At 41.2% G+C, this 26251-nt stretch overlaps 1 protein-coding gene across 6 annotated transcripts in view; it reads right to left on the bottom strand.

The window, feature by feature from the left end:
- Positions 1 to 26251, bottom strand: part of abcc8 (ATP-binding cassette, sub-family C (CFTR/MRP), member 8) — a 225890-nt gene that overhangs the window by 130830 nt on the left and 68809 nt on the right. For all 6 annotated transcript variants that reach the window (XM_072592226.1, XM_072592229.1, XM_072592230.1 and 3 more), the window contains 3 exons: positions 22565 to 22753; positions 16634 to 16798; positions 10712 to 10867 (listed from right to left, as the gene is read on the bottom strand). In XM_072592226.1, coding sequence (XP_072448327.1) covers positions 10712 to 10867; positions 16634 to 16798; positions 22565 to 22753 — 510 coding nt within the window. The remainder of the gene's footprint in view (positions 1 to 10711; positions 10868 to 16633; positions 16799 to 22564; positions 22754 to 26251) is intronic.

Here is a 26251-nt window from a genome sequence, read left to right as displayed (position 1 = left end):
TGTACGATCTTGCTTACTATGATCTGCCTGTACTGCTCGCAAACAAAGATTTTCACTGTACATAGATACATGTGACTACAATAAATCAACAAATCAATTTTGGATTGTCTCTCTGAATATCTTGATACCTTGATTTTGGGGATTGTCTCAATAGTTTTAATGACAAAAAACATATGACATATATACAAATGTAAAATGTTAAGCATTTTATAGTTCTGAAGTGGTCTCAACTCCAAATGCAGGGAGAATAAATCAATGATAATCCACAGTGTAATTCACACTCCCTATCTTCTTCTTCTGCCTATGTTGTCCAAACCAGTAATTAGCACTGGGTATTCTAATTCATAAACATGAACAATTTCCAACACATGTTCCCTTAGTGAGACATCTAAGTGTCTACTAAAATAACTGCTTCCAGCAAACTAAAACTTGTATATCAAGTTATACTACAATATTCTCTAAATTATTAAGAAAGCAATTGTATCTTGTATTGGTCATTGGTCTCATAAGGCTTGAAGGGAATCCAAGGATATTGTACAATCCCATTCCAGAGCCATTTGTGCTCAACTAAGTCTGAGAAGAGATCAAGAAATACAAGCATTCTATCCTGCCTATCTGGCAGCTGTGGGCACAGCTTTGCTTTGTCTGACAATGACAAGACCAAAACGCTGACTCTTTTTTAATGGATCTCTAAATTAGTTATAAAAAATACTTTTTTTGCCTGAGTTATAGAGTCAAAAAGCTTTTCTGAACTCTTTCAGGTTTCAAAACATCTTTCTGTTAGCAGGGAAACCAGAATTGCACTCACTATTCCAACAGTCGCCTAACCAATATCCTGTACAGCTGCAACATGGCCTCCCAACTCTTATATTCAATGCTCTGACCAATAAAGGAAAGCATACCAAGCACCTTCTTCACTATCCTATCTACCTGCGACTCTACTTTCCAGGAAATATGAATCTGCACTCTAAGGTCTCTTTGTTCAGCAACACACCCCAGAACCTTACCATTAAATGTGTAAGTCCTGTTCTGATTTGCTTTTCCAAAATGCAGCTCCTCACATTTATCAAAATTAAACTCCATCTGCCACTCCTCAGCCCACTGGCCTATATCAGGATTTGAAAGATACAAGGAGAATTTCAATTTTTATCACTAATCTTTTGACAACTTTGAGAAAGTCATGGTCCTCTTCCTTAGACAACAGCAGTCTTTGTGCTAATGACACGTATAAATAGGGTGTAGGTTTGTTCGCTGAGCGAGCAAACCTACAACCTAAACCTCAACCTGAGCTACAAACCTTCACAATCCTTACAAAGATACTTATAAATGGTGTTATAGAATTCCAGTAATTTACCCTAACTATGATCAAGGACTATGAAGCATTATGTTGGGGTTAAGATGTTGTGTGACTAGAAGGGAACTTGAAGGTAATCTGAATAATTCACAATGTAAATTAAACCTGTAAAGAAGTCAAGTGAAAAGTATGAGTGGTTCAGTGCTGACCCTATGATAGCACTCCAGACTGTGTTGTGTTATAAGGTAATTGACAGGAGCCAAGATTGAAAAGTATCAAATGTACAAATTGCCACGACCATGATCAGAACTCCTGATCACCTCTGGAGCTAATGAACTTGTAATTCCAATATGTGTTATTTTAGAAGAGGACTAAATTAGCTGAAGTTACTACAGATGTAAATCCAGAAGATGTCTGGAAAGAAATTGTGGAAAGTCACACCTCATAGTGTCAAGGCAGCTCCATGAAAAAAACAAGCTACAAACAGAAGTGTATCTCCTGCACAATGATTAAAAAAGACAGCTGTCTGGCCAGAAGACATATTCGCCTTTCAAGAATACACAGAGACAGGATAAAAAGGAGGCTTCAACTCTGGCCAGTGTGTGTTAGTGACCTTCCAGCCAACCACTGTTGAAAGGAATCAGGAATTTTCAATCAGCTTTCAAAAGACAAAATTTTCAAAATTGACTATTCAATTACCTATGTCAATAAGACTGGTTACATTCACGACCTGCAAAGATCTACTCTTCACGAATTGCTCAGTGACTTATCCACATTGCTTTGATTTTACTTTGATTTTGTTTTGGATTCACTTATTTTTCCTTAACACTGTGATTTTGTGCTACATTATGATTTATTCTTGCTTTGGTAACTAATAAACTCACTCTTTTGCTAACTCAAGAAAGCCTGGTTAAATTGACTCCTTTCAAAACACAATTCCTTTAAGTCCGGAAGTTATTGGCAAGGGAGGGAATCCTTCTTAAATTAACCTTGTTGTTATCGACTAAGCGGCCAGTGACTAATGAAGGGAGACCAGTTCATTCCTCCTCAGTTGGGAGCTTACCAACATGGGGCACTCTGGAATGTTATTCGGGGGCAGGTTGTAACATGAAGCATACACACATCACTTATTGGTCCTGGGTATTACCATCATTGTAACAATCTTTCCTTAAATGACATTAAAAAATCACACAACACCAGGTTATAGTCCAACAGGTTTATTTGGAAGGACAAGCTTTTGGAGCTTGTCCTTTGTCAGGTAGCTAGTGGAGCAGGATCATAGGACACAGAATTTATAGTAAAAGATCAAAGTGTCATATAACTGATGCAATGTATTGAACAAACCTAGATTGCTGTAAAGTCTTAAATCACTTCGAGTGTGTTGTAGGTTTCGATTCATCAATATGTAAATACCAGAACTTCTTTCAAGTCACATTCCCAAGATAATTTAAGGTTTTATAAAAAAAGGTGACAAAACTAAGGATTCTGGGTGATCCAAGATGGAGGATGGGAAAAGTTTCTGGCTGTAACAGCTGCTCCTTTGTTGAGGGTATTTTAGGGGTTGGAGGTGATTTCCTCGAATTCCAGGAGCAGCAATTACTGTTTTATATGTTGTTGCATTGTTTTGGAACAACAGCAGTTTTTAAAAGGGAGAAAAACAGACAAAGGAAGCACATGGTGAGGTCAGTGCAGGAGAGCGAGAGAGAAACAGACACCACAGTGTACTTGCATAGTTACTGCCTTTGCTGATTGAATTCATGTATCGCTGGACATTGAAGTGCATCTGGGAAAATGAAAAAACAGTGAAATTCACAACTAATCTTGGAGGAACCTGTTTGGAGAGGTCACAGCACAGAAGCAGATAAGGGAATTTTAAGCGCAGCCTTGAAATAAGTCTGTAGTAGTGAGAAGAGTGGGTTCTTTCTTGATTATATGTTTTATTGATCTATATCTCTTGATTAAACTTAAAATATAAGCCATAAGTATTATTTTAACCTGGAGCAGTGTTTTGTAGAGGAATAAGACAATGCTATTTTTTGGGTCTGTAGATTGAAAGAAGCAAAAATGGCCTTTAGTAGAGTGATATGCTCTTCTTGTTGGATATGGGAGTTTAGGAAGAGTTTAAGGGTTACTGAGGATTATATGTGCAATAAATGCTGTTGGTTGCGAATCCTATCAGATCAAATAGATTGGTTGGAGAGGCAATGAGGAGTTTACAAGAGCAAGGGGATGTGATGGATGGCAGCTACAGGAAGGGAGGAAGGTCTCAGATACAGTCACTTAGATGGGTTAACTCCAGGAAAGGTAAGAGAGGTAGGCAGGTAGTGCAGGAATCTTCAGTGACTATCCGCATTTCAAACAAATATGCTGTTTTGGAAAATGTAGGGGGTGATGGACACCCAGGGGAACGTAGCAAGAACAGCCAAGTTTCTGGTATTGAGACTGGCTCTAATGCAATGAGAGGTACGTCAGGTTCCAAGTGATCAATTGTGTTAGGGGACTCTCTAATCCGAGGTACAGACAGACATTTCTGTGGCCACCAGTGAAATATCAGAATGGTGTGTTGCTTCCCTGGTGCCAGGATCAAGGATGTGTCAGAGTGGGTGCAGAATGTTCTCAAGGGGGGAGGGACCAGCAGGAGGTCATTGTACACATTGGAACCAACAACATAGGAAGGGAAAAGGTTGAGGTTCAAAAGAGAGATTACAGAGAGTTAGGGAGGAATTTAAAAAGGAGGTCCAAGAGAGTAGCAATATCTGAATTACTCCCTGTGCTACGGGCTAGTGAGGGCAGGAATAGGAGGATAGAGCAGATGAATGCATGACTGAGGAGCTGGTGTATGGGAGAAGGATTCACATTTTCGGATCATTGGAATCTGTTTTGGGGTAGAAGTGACCTGTACAAGAAGGATGGATTGCGTCTAAGTTGGAAGGGGACTAATATGCTGGCAGGGAAATTTGCTAGAGCTGCTTGGGAGGATTTAAACAAGTAAGGTGGGCTGGGGTGGGGGGGGGGGGGGGGGGGAAGTGAGACTCAGGAAGATAGTGAGGAAAGATTTCAATCTGTGAATGGTACATTGAGAACAAAGGCAAGTCAAACAGTCAGGATAGGCAGGGACAAAGCAGAGAACAAAGTAGGACTGATAAATTAAACTGTATTTATTTCAATGCAAGAGGCCTAACAGGGAAGGCAGATGAGCTCAGGGCATGGTTAGGAACAGGGGACTGTGATATCATAGCAATGACAGAAACATGGCTCAGGGATGGGCAGGACTGGCAGCTTAATGTTCCAGGATACAAATGCTACAGGAAGTACAGAAAGGGAGGCAAGAGAGTAGGGGGAGTGACATTTTTGACAAAGGATAGCATTACAGCTGTGCTGAGGGATGATATTCCCGGAAATATATCCAGGGAGGTTATTTGGGTGGAACTCAGAAATAAGAGAGGAATAATCACCTTATTGGGGTTGTATTATAGACTCCCTAATAGTCAGAGGGAAATTGAGAAAGAAATTTGTAAGGAGATCTCAGTTAGCTGTAAGAATAATAGGGTGGTTATGGTAGGGGATTTTAACTTTCCAAACATAGACTGGGACTGCCATAGTGTTAAGGGTTTAGATGGAGAAGAATTTATTAAGTGTGTACAAGAAAATTTTCTGATTCAGTATGTGGATGTTCCTACTAGAGAAGGTGCAAACCTTGACCTACTCTTGGGAAATAAGGCAGGGCAGGTGACTGAGGTGTCAGGGGGAAGCACTTTGGGGCCAGCGACCATAATTCTATTAGTTTTAAAATAGTGATGGAAAAGGATAGACCAAATCTAAAAGTTGAAGTTCTAAATTGGAGGAGGGTGAATTTTATGGTATTAGGCAAGAACTTTCAAAAGCTGATTGGGGGCAGGTGTTCACAGGTAAAGGGACGGCTGGAAAATGGGAAGCCTTCAGAAATGAGATAACGAGAGTCCAGAGAAAGTATATTACTGTTAGGGTGAAAGGAAAGGCTGGTAGGTATAGGGAATGCTGGACGACTAAAGAAATTGAGGGTTTGGTTAAGAAAAAGACAGAAGCATATGTCAGGTATAGATAGGAAGATTAAGTGAATCCTTTGAAGAGTATAAAGGCTGTAGGAGTATACTTAAGAGAGAAATCAGGAGTGCAAAAAGGGGACATGAGATAGCTTTGGCAAATAGAGTTCAGGAGAATCCAAAGGGTTTTTACAAATACCCTTTTACAAAAGGGTAATGAGGGAGAGAGTAGGGGCCTTCAAAAATCAGCATGGCAGCCTTTGTGTGGAGCCACAGGGGATGGGGCAGATACTAAATGAGTATTTTGCATCAGTATTTACTGTGGAAAAGGACATGGAAGATATAGAATGTAGGGAAATAGACGATGACATTTTGAAAAACGTCCATATTACAGAGGAGGAAGTGCTGGATGTCTTGAAATGCACAAAAGTGGATAAATCACAAGGACCTGATCAGGAGTACCCTAGAACTCTGTGGGAAGCTAAGGAAGCGATTGCGGGGCCTCTTACTGAGATATTTATATCATCGATAGTCACAGGTGAGGTACTGGAAGACTGGAGATTGGCTAATGTGGTGCCATTATTTAAGAAAGGTAGTAAGGACAAGCCAGGGAACTATAGACCAGTGAGCCTGACCTCGGTGGTGGGCAAGTTGTTGGAGGGAATCCTGAGGGACAGGATGTACATGTATTTGGAAAGGCAAAGTCTGATTAGGAATAGTCAACATGGCTTTATGTGTGGGAAATCATGTCTCACAAACTTGATTGAGTTTTTTGAATAGGTAACAAAGAGGATTGATGAGGGCAGAGTGGTAGATGTGATCTATATGGACTTCATCTGAAAAAGGTTACCCATGGGACAAGGTTCCCCATGGGAGACTGGTTAATAAGATTAGATCTCATGGAATATAGGGAGAACTAGACATTTGGATACAGAACTGGCTCAAAGGTAGAAGACAGAGGGTGGTGATGGAGGATTGTTTTTCAGACTGGAGGCCTGTGACCAGTGGAGTGCCACAAGGTGCTGGGTCCACTACTTTTCATCATTTATATAAATGATTTGGATGGCAGCATAAGAGGTTTGGTAGTAAGTTTGCGGATGACACCAAAATTGGAGGTGTCGCGGACAGCGAACAAGGTTACCTCAGATTACAATGGAATCTTGATCAGATGGGCCAATGGGCTAAGGAGTGGCAGATGGAGTTTAATTTAGATAAATGTGAGGTGCTGCATTTTGGGAAAGCAAATCTTAGCAGGACTTATGCACTTTATGGTAAGGTCCTAGGGAATGTTGCTGAACAAAGAGACCTTGGAGTGCAGGTTCATAGCTCCTTGAAAGTGGAGTCGTAGGTAGATAGGATAGTGAAGAAAGTGTTTGGTATGCTTTCCTTTATTGGTCAAAGTATTGAGTACAGGAGTTGAGTGGTCATATTGCAACTGTACAGGACATTGGTTAGGCCACTGTTGGAATATTGCGTGCAGTTCCGGTCTCCTTCATATTGGAAAGATGTTTTGAAACTGAAAGGGTTCAGAAAAGATTTACAAGGATGTTGCCAGAGTTGGAGGATCTGAGCTACAGTGAGAGGCTGAACAGGTTGGGGCTGTTTTCCCTGGAGCGTCGGAGGCTGAGGGGTAACCTTATAGAGGTTTATAAAATAATGAGGGGCATGGATAGGATAAATAGACAAAGTCTTTTCCCTGGGGTGGGGGAATCCAGAACTAGACGGCATAGGTTTAGGGTGAGAGGGGAAAGATTTAAAAGAGACCTAAGGGGCAACTTTTTCACACAGAGGGTGGTATGTGTATGGAATGAGCTGCCAGCGGAAGTGGTGGAGGCTGGTACAATTGCAACATTTAAAAGGCATCTGGATGGGTATATGAATAGGAAGGGTTTGGAGGGATATGGGGCAGATGCTGGCAGATGGGACTAGATTGGGTTGGGATATCTGGTCGGCGTGGACGGGTTGGACCGAAGGGTCTGTTTCCGTGCTGTACATCTCTATGACTCTATGACTCTATCTCAGCTCAGACAATAGATTAAAGGTGTGGGGTTAGAGTCTGTCTGTATTCCAACTTTAAGTCAGACCAGTTCTATTTCCAAAGTGGGAATTATAAAATGTCACATGGACAGACTGCCTACAGGTTCTGGGCTTTTTAAACAAAATAGGCTGTATCCGTAAATACAAATCTGCAAATTCACCCCCAAAGCATATGTGTGAGGGAGAGAGGCATGCGTGCACACACACACGTGCGCACACACACACTCTCTCTGTCTCTCTGTCTCTCTCTCTCTCTCACTCACTCTTTTTCTCTCTCTGTCTCCCTCACACAGATGCACATGTCTATGGGATGAATTTGCATTTGCAGATTTGTATTTTCAGATACATTCTATTTTATTCAATTTGTAAGCAGTCAATCCATGTGACATTTTATAAATTCCTACTATGGAAACAGAACTGGTCTGACTCAAAGTTGGAGTACAGACAGACTCTAACCCTGCACCTTTAATGCATTGCATGAGCTGAGATGTCACCTTTTTTTATTAACACCTTAAGTTAATTGGGACTGTGACTTGAAATAAGTTCTGGGATTTACATAATAATGAATCAAAACCTGCAACCCATTCTAAGTGATTAAAGACTTGACAACAATCTAGGTTTGTTCAATACAAGGCATTAGTTATATGACACTTTGATCTTTTACAATAAACCCTGTGTCCTATGATCCTGCCCCACCAGCTACCTGACAAAGGAACAGTACTCCGAAAACTTGTACTTTCAAATAAACCTGTTGCACTATAACCTGGTGTTGTGTGATTTTTAATTTTGTCCACCTCAGTCCAACACCAGCACCTTGCACACCCTTAAATGAGAACAGCAGGCTACTCATAAAATTTGGCAAAAATCTGTGGAATTGATTTTATGATGCCAAGAGCTACATGAAAGTTGTTAAAGAAACTTTGAACAAAAAGTACTCTACTTCAGATTAGATTACTTACAGTGTGGAAACAGGCCCTTTGGCCCAACAAGTCCACACCGCCCTGCCGAAGCGCAACCCACCCATACCCCTACATCTACCCCTTACCTAACACTACGAGCAATTTAGCATGGCCAATTCACCTGACCTGCACATCTTTGGACTGTGGGAAGAAACCCACGCGGACACGGGGAGAATGTGCAAACTCCACACAGTCAGTTGCCTGAGGCGGGAATTGAACCCAGGTCTCTGGCGCTGTGAGGCAGTAGTGCTAACCACTGTGCCACCATGCCGGCCTTACTTGGATCAGGAAAGAATCTGTGCTCACTTTGTCCCAATCACACTGATGCATAATTCTCTCTTACACGTCCAACAGAGACATGGTTATTCACAGGACCAAAGCTCAGTAAAATATTCAGTACAGGTGAATACATTGGAGCAACACACAGTCACAAAACATTCAGAATTAAAACAAAGAACTGTGAACGTTTGGAAAACCATAGAGTTAAATCATTGTAAAGAGGAAATGCATACAGCAGAAAAATCAGAAAAAGACAAATAGTAAAAGTGCTCTTCATACATTTTATTTGCATATGTGTAGTTATCATAGAAATAGAAGTTGGAAATTTTCCCAAGTATTCAATCCTGCCTCAAATGTTCTTGACACATTTCCCACCTCTTCCAGTCTCAGAGAGTTTTAATACCCCAAAATGAGTGGCACAGCGAGTCAGATATCAAAACTTTAAAATGTTGGAATCTGGCCCCAAATTGCATCTCATCCCTGTTCTGGGTTTAATGGAGGTTGGACAATGGGCAGACAATCATTCTTCTTCCTGGAGGTAAGTTAGCAATTAAAAGATTGTTCCCAGACTTTGGAAAGCTCTCACAACTGGAAGGAAGTGAGGATAACTATAGGGAGAAAAGTAAGTATCAATATAGCACCTCTTGGGGCCAAGAGGAAAAGGGTGCTTCCTCCTTGACATGCCCGACTCCACAGTTACAGATTTCACCCACAGTCAAGGATTGGAATCCTCGCTCCCCAAACATCAGATCCTGGAGTAGTCTGACTAATTCTTGCAGTCTGCATTTTCTGACTAGAGACCAAACTTTGCAATCAATCAGTCTGACTTCCAGACAGTGAATCTGTCCAGTGCAAAAGATTAGTACTAAAATTAAGTTCCACAAGGTGGACAGAAACCCACACTCCCCAGCTGAATCTCTAGAAACTGCCAGATGCCTACACAACTCTTCCTATGTTTCACAAGGTTTAGAATTGCCCCCAATATGTTTGTCACTTACCACAAGAAGCAGAAATAATGTGCTGCTAAAGCCATTCATTAACCAAAACTCAGCTTTTTGATGATAAAAATTAAATAAATGAGAAAATTAATGAAAAGACAAACCTTTTTGTGGTGTTCATATTACATTGTTAGGAGTGTGATGTTGTCCCAAGGTAAATAATTCTAACACTATGAAGTGCAGCTATTGTCATCGTGAAGGCAGATATCACAAAAGTTTTCACACAAATAAGGTGCATGGCTAGTTAATTCACATGTTTGATGGAATTAGTTGAGAAAAGTATTAGCCAGGACCCCACCATGCAATTTGACTCTTGTTGAATCACGGATTGTTTACCTATATCCAAAAAAGGCCTTGGTTTAACATCTCATGTTAAATACGATTCTTAACAATGAAGCACTAGTTCTGATGTTCTGTTATCACCGAAGGCAATGAAAAGGGCTTTATCTCATAATCCTCGACCTCAGAAGTAAGAATGTTACCATTTAAAGTATGTCATTTCAAGAGATCAAACTATTTTCAATATGGAAATGTGTATCTGATCTGATGGAGAGATGCTAAGTCTTCTCATTCTGAACATGTTTCCAGCAACCCTGCTTTGTAAGGGCAACCACTTGGGGACTCAGAACAGTAACAGGTTATGTCTAAATAAATCAGCAGTCTGAGTCTGGATCTCCAGGGTTATTCTTCTGCCATTTAGTAGCAGCGACAGCTGTCCTCAGACATATCATCTGTTGACCTCACCTCCACGCACTGTGAGGATTGAGGTGTGAGAACTCTGACATAACCTGTTACTGTTCTGAGTCCCCAAGTTTGGTTTCAGTGCTTCAAGGGAAAATAGTTCAGCCCTTAAAAGATCACCCAGGAATTTCAAAGGAGGACTGGAGCCTGACATATTCAGTTTGGCCTGATGTCCAGTTCTCACTTGAGATGACTCTGAAAAAGCCGTGACATAGTAGATATGGTAGCAATGCCTAATTTATACAAGTTGTATTCAATTTCAGGGGATAAGTATCCTATATTTCCAATACTTAACCGATGCTATATATCTGCACAACCATCATTAATGTTGGAATGGCTGTGACTAGAGAGATTTAACAAATATATTTATAATGCTTTTACCTGCACAGGCATGGCCCAAAGATTTGGAGAGAGAAAGAAAAACCACATTAGCTGGTTTGTATCTATGGCAATCAGATTGCAGATCTGCCCAACGGTCATCTCCCCCATGGACATGTTTGAGGTTGACAAACGAAGAATCTTGTTGTAAATCTTCGCCTGTAATAAAAAAAGAAAATTGATTACAGCAGATGTGAGAAACTGTCAGGAAAATTCTCCACCAATAAGTTTTAATGTAATTTCAACAAGATTTTGAATAGTGTAAAACTAAGTAGTTGTGATTATATTAGTGCAGCACCTGAAGTGATAGCAAGTCATAAATAAAATGGAATTGTATGAGCTCAAATACATTTTATTTCATATAACAAATATAAATTAGTTATTCTAGCCTTATTAGAAATTTTGGTCTCTCTGATGGAGCATAATGGTCAATAACTGCTCAGGCTCATCAACTCATTCCCATTCTGCTATGAATTACAGGTATCTCAGTGGTTCTGGAAGGACTGGATATTTACCAACTAACAGTCCAACCATGTGCTGGGGAATTATTCTTGGAATATCAGCAGTAGTTCACACCTGCGAATACTGGTCCAACTTAAAAAGGAAATCATTATTTGCTGGTTATTTTACAAATGGCTTTTAATGGCCTTTCAAAAACCACTGCTTTGTTTGCTCACTACCCAATGTAAATGTATAGACACTGTTGAGTGCATGTTCTGCTTATGCATGCCTTGAAATTTTCAACAGGATAAATGTCACAGAAGTTTGATTTGAAAAATCTAATGAGGCCCTCACCTGATTCAACTCAGCAAATGGACAAGACTGAGAAAGGCCCTGCTAATATTGCGATGGGAGGAATTGAATTGGAACAGGGCATTAAGGGGAGACCACCGATGTTGATACTTTATTGTTTTCATCTGGTGAACCAAGCTAAAATCAGTTTGACTGTTTCCCATACTGAAGGAAGAAGTGGTAGCTTCTCTCACCAGTGAATGGTCATCAGTTTCTTGTAATGCTCCTTACTTTTTCTCCTATCAACGAGGGAAAAATGATTCTGTAGGACTATGGACACCAACACGTCTTCATCTAAATCAGAGATAAACAGCCAGGAAAGCCGAAACCATGATGTAAGTATAATTACAGCATTGCTAATGGACCCAGAGGATCAGGAATGGTTCAACAAGGTTTCCAGGAAACCAACCTTTGACCTGCTGCTTTTCCCCATTCCATGTTTACAATATCTTCACAACCATCTGCTCCTCGCACCCATCGTCTGACTGCTCCCCTGATCAACGAATGCTTCCCTATCATTTTTCCACCCACACTATAATTGAGCCACACCGTCATCCACAATTGACACCCTTAACAACCATTTTGGCCTTTCCACTCCTTCCATCTCATGAGTGGAATCCCCAGCCACTTTTCCCCACCCTTCCCGAAGATCTTCCTGGTCAATATACTGGCCAAAGGTGGGAAACCTGTGGAAAACAAGAAGTATTCAGCCACTGATGAGAGCCCATCTTTTAAACTGGGCTGGAGATTGCATTGTAGTCACCACACAGTTCTACTTGACCCAGAAACTCTCCTACACTCAGTACTTGCCACATGTGTATTGGAAGGTTTTGCAGGTTGGTAATCAACCTGGTTGGTCACATCATGAACACCAGCAAGCCAATGAATGGGAACTGAACCAAGAATATCTGGCTCAGAGGTAGGTCTAGCACCCAAAGTCTCAATCTAGTTTGAGTTTAAAACCAACAAGGCATAATGGCAGTCTGTACGCCCAGGTTTCCTGTTCCTCACTTCAAATTCAAGGCAAAATGGAAGCAACAGAAAACAACAAATTTGTACTCCTCTCCTCTGGTCATTATATCCTTCATCCAAGCAAAACTAATCTTCTTGATGGCCTCATGTCTAAACTCACCCCAGATTAAATGACTTTTAATTGCTGCCTTGATTATCTCAGAAAATCTCTATTTCTGCTTAATTTACATGTTTTTTGTGACTCATAATGTTTATGTAACTCAAAAACAGCTTTATTTTTCAACCAAACTTAGTAATTAGTAGTGAGTCAAGAATCAGTCTTTATTGACTTGATTGGAAAATGAGGAAACTAGGTCATACAAAGTCAGCGCATTAGTATTTCATTTGGAACTGTGTAGCTGAAACAGGTTTCAACCTCTAGTTGTTTGCTGAGTCTTTACTTTCAGCCATTTCACTAAGAGAGTTTCACACGGAGCAGTCATCTCCCTCGGAAGGTGAAAAGAAAGCCAGAACATTCTTATGATAAAATTAGATGAGTAATCCCGTGTTAACTTAGTAGGGGTGGGGTTTGGAACTATATTTAACTCAGAATCTTTGACTTGAAAGTGATCCCTGCATTCCCTTAGGAAAGGGCACAAAGACAGCCCATAGCGCTCTGTTTCTTAGTGTTGCTCGAATTTGGTTGAACCAAAAGCATGAGGGCTATTCAGAAGGTTATTGACATTGTTTCAAGTTCCCTCTGTCTATGGCAATCATGGGACCAGCTCAAACCCCTCTCTTACCACTAACAAAACTTACTGAAATCTTAAAGCAGCATTAAAAGACTCCAACTAAATGACCTGCTAACATTTGCCTTTTTTTTTAACCAACCATGAAAATGGGCTTTGTGTTTGAAATGTTCAGCTGCATACATGTTTGACAAGTACATATAATATATCCTTTTTACTTAAAGACTCGAAAGAAGCTATAACCATAATAAGTAGAGAAATACTGTGGCCAGACTTTTATGGGACTATTATGGGCTTTTGCATTAGAACTGAGGCAATTTGAAATCTATTCTAGCACAGTGGCCCTCACAGGGGATTTGGTACCTTTTATGAACATTGCAAACAATAGCAGTCAAATCAATGAATCAGACTGAAGGGTCTTTACTCAGTTTGCAGAACCTGAGTCAGGAGTGTAAGGCAGAATAGTGAAATTGTTGTAAAATCATGTAGAGAAGGTGAAATAAAAAGAGGTAAATAAAAACAACAGTCTGTCGTGTATGAGAGAGAAAAAATATTATTCACTTTTAAAATAATTATTAAATATCCAAGAATAATTAAATTCAAAGAAATGTGATCCCATAGTTATCAAAGTAAATTTTCATTGGAGTGCTAAAGTAGTAGTTTGGCAATAATTAAGGTGTAACATGGCATTGAGATTTCACTTATAGAGAAAACTGTTGTCTTTACTGATGAGTTTAGTAGATGAGTAAGACCCATGTTCCTATGTTCCAACAATTCTACTGTGAGACCTTTGGTGAGGAACTGCTATAGCAAAGTTTATGGAGAAGCAGGACAATTCAGAAATTGACTCCATTTTCAGCCATTCATTCCCATCATTGCCATCCTTTTCTCCATCTCCTGTCTTCTGTTAGCAATTTCCCTTTTATTGCTATTCATTTTTACCTTGTCCTCTTTCATTGCCACTGCTACTCATTTCTACTTGGGTCCAATGGTGAAAGCACTGGTACAGGAATTTGCCTTCTTACCATATGGTTCCAAATACTAATAGCAGTTGCAGTCCTTCTTTTATAGTGGAGAAGGCATCAGAATGGCTACATAATATGTACAGTTGGAATCATTCATAATTTATATAAACTGAAGCAAAAGCACTCTGACTGAATCTTAAGATACATGACAACAGCTATGTATTTTTCTTCCTTTCTTCTCATTGAGAAAAAGCTTTCAGTGGTTAATCTTGCTTCCCATTTCTCTCCCTGTTAACCCTGACACTCAGCAGTATGAGCGAATTACAGGTGCAAAGTTATGTCCCACCAGTTGGTGGTACTGAACATTGATACTCCAACATGTCACCCTTCCAGAATCATTTGCTCCTTATAAAATTTTAATCAGGGACGTTTAGCTTCTCTGCTTACTAATAAATACATTCCGCTTGACACAGTCACATAGTTCAGAAACTTCGTTAACAAACTTTGTTCCATAAACAACATCAATTTTATCTTCAGGCACATATTACTGCCAAAGTGCAAATGACCATTTAAAGTGCACTTCTATGCTGAGGTTGATTTAATTATAAACTATTGGCAAGCCACAAGATTTTTGTTTGGCCCCATATAAATACTTCTATAAGCTGGTAACACTTTTTGTTGATGTCTCCAGCAGTGCCTTAAGGATAATGTCGAGGGAAACCAAGTCTGAAATATACTACTTATACTTCACTCATTTCTCGGTAAAGGTCACACAGTCCTGCAACAAGCATCGAGCTCTTACTTGAACGTTTATGCAGTTTTCCGTCTGAATTTCAGATCATGGTATGTGAAGAGAGAACTTTCACAAATCACACTAGAGAGCTGTGTTTGAGAATGGACCATGTGTTGATGTAAATTAAGGAGTTTTGCAGAATACATGAGGCTGATGTACCTTATTTAAAGATAATAAGCAAGCAGCTTCAGTGACAATGCCTTTGCAAGCCCCACAACCCCAACTACGACAGACTGATATCTCAGTGTGCAGGTAGCAGGCTTTGTACACAGGAAAAAGCAGATATCAATTTAATAACCTTCCTGATGATTGATTTAACTGGACAAATGAGTACACAAGACTCCTGGTCCTGGCATATTTTCAACTGCTGATCATATATTTCACAGATGAGAAGCAGACAGTGAACAATTTAAAGATTCTCCCTTTAGCTCTTTGAGGTTGTCATTTCATGAAAATAGTATAGGCATGGAACACAAATTCAAGACATTACTCGTAGTCTGGCATAAAATCATTTGAACAGCATTTTTATTTGCTGTTCACTTGCTGCCCCCAGCAAAACTGCAGGAAAGATTTCTAAATTTTCAATTGTTACTTTTCTAAGTGGTGTTTTTTTTAAGAGAAACTATCTGACATAGTTTCCTAAACTGACATAAGAATTGGAATTTATTTCTGAATTTCATATTTGTATATCTTTAGGATGTTTATTAAGAATTGGCATATCTGGTTCAGCAGGGTGCTTGATTTTCACATCTTCAATGACAATGGGATTGACAAAGGATCGAGGGCTTGCAATTCAAATGAGACAATCTCTTTCGTATCTTTTCTGTAAAAATATAATTCTTTTTTGGTTGCCATAAATCACTTTTAAAGCCTTTTCCCATTCAGACTGACAATTTAGATGTGAAGCATCTTGTGGACTTTGGACTGTGCTGAGAGCAAATGTGACAAAATTGTGCATCTCCAGTTTAGAAGTTTGGTGAAGAAGTTAAATCATGTACCACTGCCTCTAGAGGTGCCATACAGACTCATCAATTCCCTGGGGACGACAGGCAGCTCTACATGATTAGCCCATGCAGGATTCTTCATTGATATTAGTGAGGAGATCCAGGTGTATGTGCCCTGCAGTGATGCCAAATCCTCAGGGAATTGATGTAGATCTGTATAATTCTGCCTCAAGCAGTGTTACGTGAAGGGAGTTCTCTCTCATTATGTTTATAAATGAGAAGGGAAAAGCAAGTCAATTTCAGGACTGTGTAAATATGTGATATAAATTCCAAGCACATACCAGTAGCAAGCACATTGAATATATTATTATTTTGACAATGGGAGAGATGCTTTTATATATTTTGCTGCTGCATACTGCTCATATTAAATTTAGGGTTACCAACATTTATTTTATATTCACAGAGGCTGAAAGACGTTCACCTCATTGGTCACAGTTAGACTTAACTTCAGGCCCTTGTGGAGAATGCACAATGTGGTAACTTACCACACTGATCACTCAATACAATTTATAGAGAGAACCAAACATTATTCCATCAAAGTAAATATATCAGCAATCTCATCAAAATGTACAATTGCATTTTTATTTCTCAGAACACTCGTTGGGAAGGAAAATTCTCATCCGTTTTAAATGAAGAATTAGCTTTGTGATAGAAAGCACTTAAAACAATACCTGAATTGCTCCACGTAGATTAATTCCAGTTTCTATAGCAACATAGTAAGATGCCTGAAGAAATGTCCTTTGCAAGAGAAGGGCAAGAAACAAAAGGACTGCGATAACATAAGCATTGGCCAAAAACTCCTGTGAGGAAATGAAGTAAACGCCCAGCAATTTTACCTATAAACAACAAATAGAATCTGTAAACAGTCAGCCTCAATGCCTACAGCATGTAACTTGCAAAATATAATTTCTTTACAACATTCATGAATTAGTTTAATTTAGTAAAATCATCAGCAAAATGGAAATAGGAATTCTTACAACAGGTGAGGAAGAGTGAACTAGCTTCCCTTTTTTACCCTCTCCTCACTCTGCAGCAACAACGATGATAGTTCTTTTCGGTCTGCAGCAATATCATACTTAAAATAAAATGCAATACCAATCAAAATTAAGGTGAAAATGCAATGTTTTATTGAGTAAAAGAAAAATAATTCTTATTATTTACAAACCCTATTAAAATACAACAAAATGCAACATCAAATACATACACAAATACAGGTATAACTTTTAAAAAAGGGGAGAGTTTTTAGCTGTATAGGAATAATAAATGTGCAGTTTAGAAAGCTCTGTGGGTCCTTATTTTGTTATAAGTGAACCTGAGACCATAGCTGTTTAGTTGATGTCTTATCTCCTAAGCAGTAGTGACATTTGAAATGCTTAGAATGTTGAGAAGGAAACAGGAAGAGACAGAGTTTTCCATCCCTTGCTGATACCAATGTATGTTCCTTTTCTTTTTCTGATGCTCTGCTGTGGTATCCATGTGACTGTCTGTGTGGAGTTTGTATATTCTCCCCATGTCTGCGTGGGTTTCCTCTGGGTGCTCCATAGAACATAGAAAAGTACAGCACAGACCAGGCTCTTTGGCCCACGATGTTGTGCTGAGGTTTAATCCTCATGTAAAATATAGTAACTTAACCTACGCACCCCTTAACTCACTGCTATCCATGTTCATGTCTAGCAGTCGCTTAAATGTCCCCAGTGACTCTGCTTCCACCACCACAGCTGGCAACGCATTCCATGCATTCACAACTCTCTGTGTAAAGAACCTACCTCTGATGTCTCCTTTATATCTTCCTCCTAATATCTTCAAACTATGACTCCTTGTACCAGTCAATCCTGCCCTGGGGAAACGTCTCTGGTTATTGACTCTATCTATTCCACTCATTATTTTGTACACCTCGATCAGGTCTCCTTTCTTCCTCCTCCTCTCCAGAGAGAAAAGTCCAAGCTTATTCAACCTTCCTTCATAAGGCAAGCCCTCCAGTCCAGGCAGCATCCTGGTAAACCTTCTTTGCACCCTCTCCAAAGCCTCTGTATCTTTCCTATAGTAGCACAACCAGAACTAGACACAATATTCCAAGTATGGTCTCACCAGGGACTTGTAGAGCTGCAGCAAAACCTTGCGGCTCTTAAACTCGATCCCCCTGTTAATGAAAGCCAAAACACCATATGCTTTTGTAACAACCCTATCCACACAGGTGGCAACTTTGAGGGATCTATATACTTGCACACTCAGATCCCTCTGTTCCTCCTGTCTTGAATCCTATATTCAGCAATCGAGTTCAACCTTCCAAGATGCATCACTTTGCATTTATCCAGGTTGAACTCCATCTGCCATTTCTCAGCTCAGCTCTGCATCCTGTCTATGTCACGCTGCAGCCTGCAGTAGCCCTCTATACTATCAACGACACCTCCAACCTTTGTGTCATCTGCAAATTTACTAACCCACCCCTTAACCTCCTCATCCAAGTCATTTATAAAAACTACAAAGAGCAGAGGCCCAAGAACAGAGCCCTGTGGGACTCCACTCAACACTGTCCTCCAGGCAGAATACTTTCCATCTACAACCACTCTCTGTCTTCTGTCAGCCAGCCAATTCTGAATCCAGATAGCCAAATCTCCCTGTATACCATACTTCCTGACTTTATGAATGAGCCTACCATGGGGAACCCTATCAAATGCCTTGCTGAAGTCCATATACTCCACATCCACTGCTCGACTGTCATCAACCTGTCTTGACACCTCCTCAAAGAACTCAATAAGATTTGTAAGGCATGACCTGCCCCTCACAAAGCCATGCTGACTGTCTTTAATCACACCATGCTTTGCGCAATAGTCATAAATCTTATCCCTCAGAATTATTTCCAAAACTTTGCTGACCACAGACCTAAGACTAACTGGTCTGTAATTGCCAGGGATTTCCCTATTACCATTCTTGAAAAGAGGAACAACATTCGCCTCCCTCCAATCCTGAGGAGAGCGAGGAGGCAAATATCCTCACCAGCGGCTTAGCAACTTCCTTTCTCACTTCCCAGAGCAGCCTTGGATAACTCTGGTCTGGCCCTGGGGACTTATTAAACTTAATGTTTTCCAGAATTTCTAGCACATCAACTTCATCAATCTTGATCTGGTCAAGACTGTATACCAGCTCCACTAAGTTTTCATTTACAACAAGTTTCCTTTCCTTGGTGAAAACTGAAGCAAAAAACTCATTTAGGGCTTCCCCTATCTGCTCAGACTCCATGCACAAGTTCCCTCCGTTATTTTTGATCGGCCGTACCTTCTCCCAGATCATTCTCTTATTCCTCACGTATGAGTAAAATGCCTTTGGGTTCTCCCTAATCCTTCTTGCCAAGCCTTTTTTGTGCCCCTCCTGGTTCTCCTCAGTCCATTTCTGAGCTCCTTTCTATCAAGCCTATAATCCTCTAAAGCTGTGCTAGATCCTTGCTTCCTCCACTTTACGTAAGCTGCCTTCTTCTTTTTGACGAGAAGTTCCTCTGTTCTTGTCATCCAAGGTTCCTTAATCTTACCCCTTCTTACCTATCTCAAAGGAACAAATTCATGCATCACTCACAACAACTGCTCCTTAAATAGTCTCCACATGTCTGCTGTGCCCTTTCTGTGGAACAATTGCTCCCAGTCTGTACTTCCCAACTCCTGTCAGATACCTTCATAATTTCCTTTTCCCCAATTAAATATCTTCCCTCGGTAACTGCTTCTTTCCCACTCCAAGGCTATGCTAAACGTGAGGCAGCTGTGATCACCATTACCAAAGTGCTCTCCCACTGTGAGATCTGATACCTGTCCTGGCTCGGTGCTGAGCACCAAGTCCAAAATGGCCTCTCCCCTCGTTTGTCTGTCTACCTCTGAATAAGGAATCCCTCCTGAACACACCCGACAAAAACGGCTCCATCCAAACCATCTGCACTTAGGAGGTTCCAGTCGATATTGGGAAAGTTGAAATCATCTATAACAACAACCCTGCTACTTCTGCATTTTTCCAGAATCTGCCCGCCTATGAGATCTTCAATCTCCCTACTGCTATTCGGTGGTCTGTAGAAAAGCCCCAATGCGGTGGCTGTTCCCTTGCTGTTCCTAACTCCCATCCATACTGACTCAGTAGACAAACATTCCTCAACAACCTTCATTTCTGTAGCTGTGATGCACTCTTTGGTTAGCAATGCTACACCCCCTCCTCATTTTTCACCCTCCCTGTTCTTTTTAAACGTTCTAAACCCTGGAACATCAAGCAACCATTCCTGCCCCTGTGGAACCCATATCTCCGTTATGGCCACAACATCGTAGCCCCAAGTATTGATCCATGTTCTAAGTTCATCACTTTTATTTTGGACACTCCTTGCATTAAAATAGGCACACTTTAACCAATCCCTTTGTTTCATCACGTGAGAAACCTTCTTGACAGATTCAATACATCCTGTCACTGCCCCATCTGCAACGGACCCCTTCTCAGACATGTGGCTTTGATTCCCACCCCCCCCACCAAACTAGTTTCAACCCTCCTGAATCACATGAGCAAATCTCCCACCCAGGACATTTATGCCCCTCCAGTTCAGGTGAAACCCGTCCTTCATGTACAGGTCCCACCTTCCCTAGAAGGTATCCCAATGGTCTAAGTATCTGAAGGCCTCCCTCCTGCACCAGCCTCACAGCCACGTGTTAAGCTGCATTTGCTGACTATTCCTCATCTCACTATCTCATGGCACCAGTAGCCAACCTGAGATCACTACTCTACTCATCCTGTTCTTCAGCTTCCAACCTAACTCTCTGTAGTCACTTTTCAGGTCCTTAATCCCTTTCCTGGCTATATCATTGGTGCCAATATGTACCACGATTTCTGGCTGCTTGCCCTCCCCCTTCAGAATCTTGTAAACCCGATCAGTGACATCCCGGACCCTGGCACGGGGGAGGCAACATATCTTCCTATTCCTGATCACAAAATCTCCTGTCAATCCGTCTAAGTATTGAGTCCCCTACCACTAGCGCTTTTCTATTTTCCCCCCTTCCCTTCTGAGCCACAGTGCCAGGCTCAGTGCCAGAGACCTGACAACTATGGCTTTCCCCTGGTAGGCTGTCCCCACCAGCAGTATCCAAAATGGTATACTTATTGCTGAGAGGAAAGGCCACAGGGGATCCCTGCTCTGACACAGGGGTTCCCTTTCCTCCTCCGACAGTAACCCACCTGTCCTGTGTCTGGGGAGTCGCCACCTCCCTGTACAGTCTCTCAATTTCCCCTCAGCCTCCTAGATGATCTGAAGTTCATCCAGCTCTATCTCCAGTTCCCTAACTCAGTTTTTGAGGAGCTGGAGTTAGCTGTACTTCCCGCAGATGTAGTTGGCAGAGACATGTGAAATATCTCCCACCTGCTACATTCTGCAGGAGGAACATGCAACTGCCCCTAACATCCATATCCCACTACTCTGAAAGCCCGCACAGAACTAAAAAAGGAAGAGAAGAAAATAAAAAAGAAAACTGAAAACTTACCTAGTTTACAGGCTCTTAGTAAGGTTAGAGTAGGTGAGTGGGAGGGAGGCCCTACGGTGTAGGGTCTCTAATTTAGATCTTACCCACTTAAAACCTTTCCAGAAGTCCTTTGCTCCTCCCTTGCACCTCTCGGCAAATGGAGGCCCCGACGCCTTCATCATGTAGTTGGGAGCAGTGCTCCGAAAGCTAGTGCTTTCAATTAAACCCTGTTGGATAATAACCTGGTGTTGTGTGATTTTTAACATAGTGTACTATGTTATGGATCAGTGTGGCAATTAAGAGTTAAGGCTAGGATATCATTAGTCCTTTTTAAGATGGTTTTCGCAGCCAAATCCTATTGGTGAGGGGCTTCTTGCAATCATTTGTTGTTTCATGTGGGTGGTCTCTTTATTCATACACAAAGACATCATCACAAATATGTATTGTTCTACTCCTTATTCCATCCTCAGCCAACTGCAGCCATGTTGTCAAGAGCAGTTAGTCTCACCTCACCTGAGGTTTGAGAAGGCAGAGTGAGAGGGTGCTGAGAGACCTATATCAGATTCTATGGACCGTGAATATAGAGTTGTAAAAGCTAAGAATCAGATAGGTAAATGATAAGCAATAGCAAGTTGAGAAGAATGTTTTGCCTACAAGTCATTGGATACGTGGATATGCAACAATTAGCAATGTTTTGAAGAAACTGTGTGAATATTTGGCTGGGAATCACATTAGGAGTTATCAGAACACCGATTGATACTACCGAATTAATGAATGCTTATATGTTGTGTGTTGAATGAGCCATGGAAATATTGTGCAGCAGGGAGTATTCATGTTTAACTGCATTATGGAAGATTAGCAGAGATGTGAGCCATTTTACTGTTACTTGTAATAGACTTCTTTCTAAACAAATTAGAGGAATACACAATCTATTCCATTTGTTAATAAGATCAGGAATGACTGATCTTTCAGATCAGCAGCCATGGAACAAATTTGTTTACGTATTGGCTTGCTGGATGCTATTCGTTGGAGAAATTGGGATTCACCATGCAAATTGTATAAAACAGATTTTCTGTGAGCCCAATGCTCGATCTATGTTTTACAACAGCAATTAAATTGCTGTACCTGTGGGCGAAAGGTCTTGTTCTCATCACTCAGGTGATGCACAATCCCGGAGATGCAGAGTGGACCTGCAAAACCCAGCAAGTCTGCCAGAATGCGAAATGTACTGCTGAGAACAATGGGATGACCAAATGCCTGCCGCAGCACACGCCAGATCAGCTTTGAATCCTGAGGGCTGACCGTAGTTTTCATCTACAATGAGAAAACACAACATTTCTCACCAACAGAATTATGGCACCATTCTCCTGTATTGTAATGAAGAACAAATTTCAAAAATAACTCACTTGTCAGCGACAATACTATCCGTTCAAACTTTCTTTTTACTTAAAATGTAAATATTTCTCCATGTTGAAAAATAGGTTCACATGAAAAATAATAACATTAAGGATGTCATTTAAGAATACAATTGAATCATTTCAACCTAAATTATCTTGCGATACTTTATTTTGCAACATTGATGAAGTGCATGACAACAGTTGTAGAAAGAGATTCCAGGCAAAGTAATCAAGTGGAAATACTGAGTAGAATTACGAGCAGTAAAAAATGGAAGACTCTGGTGGAAGTTTTACACAGACCTCCTGAAAGTAGTGTCTAAGATGTATAAATAGAAAGATCAGGAAAGCATGCAGTAGAAGGAAAGGTATTATATTTTATAAAACGTTATTTCAGATTCAATCCTGGAGCATTAATGTTACTGGCAAGTGCAATATTTATTGTTCATCCCTAAAGGACGTTGAAAAGATGATGGGTGTAAGTCTGCTTTCTTGAACTGTTCTAGTAGCCATGGTGCAGATACACTCACAGTGCTAACACTGAGGGAGTTCCAGAATTTTGACACACTGACAGTGAAGGAACAGGCAAAACAGTTCCAAGTCAGGCTTGGGACTGTTCCCATTTTGAAAGTGAAACAACTGTACAGAGGCCATTACCTCAACATCCTTTAAATACACGTGCAATGTCTTTGACATTGATCCAGTTCTCTCAGAGCCAGCTCTCAGAGTAAGTAGGCCCTCTGACACTCCTGTTTTTATCTGTCAGCCAGGGCTCCTTGATTGGACCTGATTTCAGCCCCAATCAGGGAACTCATATTCTATGAGATCCACCTGGTTGACCTCGTTACAATCACTAAATCCCTCCCTTTCTGATACTGAGGACATAGGCCAGTTCTTTCTCATGTAGCTCCCTCTGGGGCATTTTAGCACTGGGTCAGGTTCCTCTGACTCTGCCTCGAATATGGGTAGCATGTATTGCACAAGAGCTCACCTCTGGCAACTGGAGTGCCTCAGAAGAAATTCATTCTCTTCCTCAGGCATCAAAGGCATTGAGAGGTGACGACATCTCAGATTCCGAGGTGCCTTCAACGTCTGGTGGAGAGGGAGAACCGACAGTTTTGGCCAACCTTTGCATTCCATTTGCAAGTTTGCAGCTTTTGTATGGTGGGTGAGCTTGTTCAGGACCATCGTGCCTACCTGAACTTCATACAACACTGGACCCGATCTCACGTTGACCATGCCTCTGACCCACGCAGGACCATTCCCATGGCTCTTACACCAAACTTTGTCCCCTAAAGTAAATTGTCTTTCTCTGTTAGCAGACTTTGTGTATAGCACTGGCATTCATGATACTGTTTCATCAGCAACCCCCACGCCCTCACCCCCCCCTCAAGATCTGGGAAAATCAGGTTTAACTTGCTGTTGAGCCCTCTCTCCCCATTTGTAGCAACTCTGCTGGAGCTATCCCTTGCATGAAGGGTGGCCCTAAGATCATATAGGAACTGGCACAGTTTGGTACCTGGTGAAGTTGTAGGCTGTTCCTTTAAAGTTCTGAGGAAGGGACCCAAAATGTTAACTCTGATTTCTCTGCATAGATGCTGGCAGACCTGCTGAGCTTTCCTAGCAACTTCTGTTTTTGTTTCAGACTTACAGTATCCGCGGTTCTTTCACCTATTCCTTTAAGCTTGCTGTCAAAGTTTTTTTCCGCCAGACAGTTTTTTTCCGCCACACCATTGGATGATGGATAGCATGGAGCTGTGCTTATGGGTCAAATGCTATTCCACCTTAGGAAATGCTCAAATTTCCTGCTAGGAGATGATGGCCCATTTTTCGTGACCAACACTTCCTGGACTCTGTGTATTTCAAAACATGCACACAGTTTTTCTATCATCATCCCGGTATTTGACGAATGAAATCTGTACACATGCAGCCACTTTGAGTGGGCGTCCACAATGACTAAGAACATTGAGCCTATGAAAGGATTGGCAAAGTCGACGTGCAATCGCGTTCAGGGATTACCCAGCTGTTCCCTTGAATGTGGGAGAGCTATTGGCAGTAGTTTTTGTCTTTGTTGTTACTCTGTGCACTGTCCCACCAATGCGGCTATGCCTGCATCCAATCTTGGCCAACAGACATAACTTCTCACCAACATCTATATTTTGGAAATCCCTGGATGGCCGTGGTATACATCAGCAAATATCTGACAGTGACCTTTGCTTGGGCCAATCATTCTTGCATAATAATATGTTGTCCTCTACAGTGATCTGGTGTCTCAGGTCTGAAAAGGTTTCCATTCTGGTTGTGATGGCCTTTTGGTTTCCTCATCACCACCAGCTATTCCAGTATAGTGAGGATCAGATCTGAAATTGTCAGCTGTGACTGGAAGTGTGTTCAGAAAATTTAAAACAATTACGTACTCTTCCAGTGGCAGGAGCACCGCTGGGGTATCTGCCAGCAGGAGGCGGCTTAATACATCTGCAGTTGCTACTTGGCCTCCCAGACAATTTGTAATTATATACACTTAGTATTAGAACCAACTACTGAATTCAGCCTGTAGCTATAGGCGGCAATGCGTTGACCTCTTTAAGTAGACCTAGCAGTGGTGTGGTCCCTTATTATGACCAATTTGCATTTGTAAAGGCTTTGGTGGAACTTCTTAACGCCAAGTATGTCCATCAAAACTTCCCTGTCCATCTGGATATATTTACATTCTGCATTAGCCAAACTCCTGGAGGCAAAAGCTATTGGGCATTCCTCTCCATTGGGCCACCGATGAGTTAATACCACCCCGATGCCATATGGGGAGGTATTGCATGCCAATACCAGATCTTGCTTGGGGTCATAGTGTGCCTACATTTTAGAGGATGATAGCTGCTTCTTCACTTCCTTGAAAGCTATGGCTTGACAACACGACTATTTCATGGCTGACCCACTTGTAGGAGTCGATGCAAATGTGTCAGAATGGAGGCCAGGTTATGTATGAACTTACAGTAATAGTTCACCAGCCCAAGGAAAGACCTAAGCTCTGGTACAGATGTAAAAGACAGGACACCTTTGATCAATCTCACTTTATCTTCCAGTGGGTGTAATCCAGGCTTTTCCACTCTGTAGTCCAATTAGGTCACTTGACGTGCCTGGGACACATATTTTACTTCTGAGGTGTATGCCTGCCGTGGATGAATGTCTAAGGACTATGTCCAAGTTCTCTAAGTGCTCTTTATTCGAGTTCCTTGTTATTAGCATGTCATCTAGATAAATGGCAATATGGGTAGAACTTGTAAAATGTTCTCCACTGGAAAATTGCACACACTGATGATACACAAAATGGCAGTCTTGTATTTTGTACAAATCCTGATGGCATGCTAGTGCTGCCCATTCTGCAAACCGGATTGGTTTGATGATTCCTTCACTTTCCAGC

This window comes from Chiloscyllium punctatum, chromosome 22 (assembly GCF_047496795.1).
Source record: "Chiloscyllium punctatum isolate Juve2018m chromosome 22, sChiPun1.3, whole genome shotgun sequence".
In the NCBI taxonomy this organism is placed as follows: domain Eukaryota; kingdom Metazoa; phylum Chordata; class Chondrichthyes; order Orectolobiformes; family Hemiscylliidae; genus Chiloscyllium; species Chiloscyllium punctatum.
This window is presented reverse-complemented; position numbering and strand designations above follow the sequence as displayed.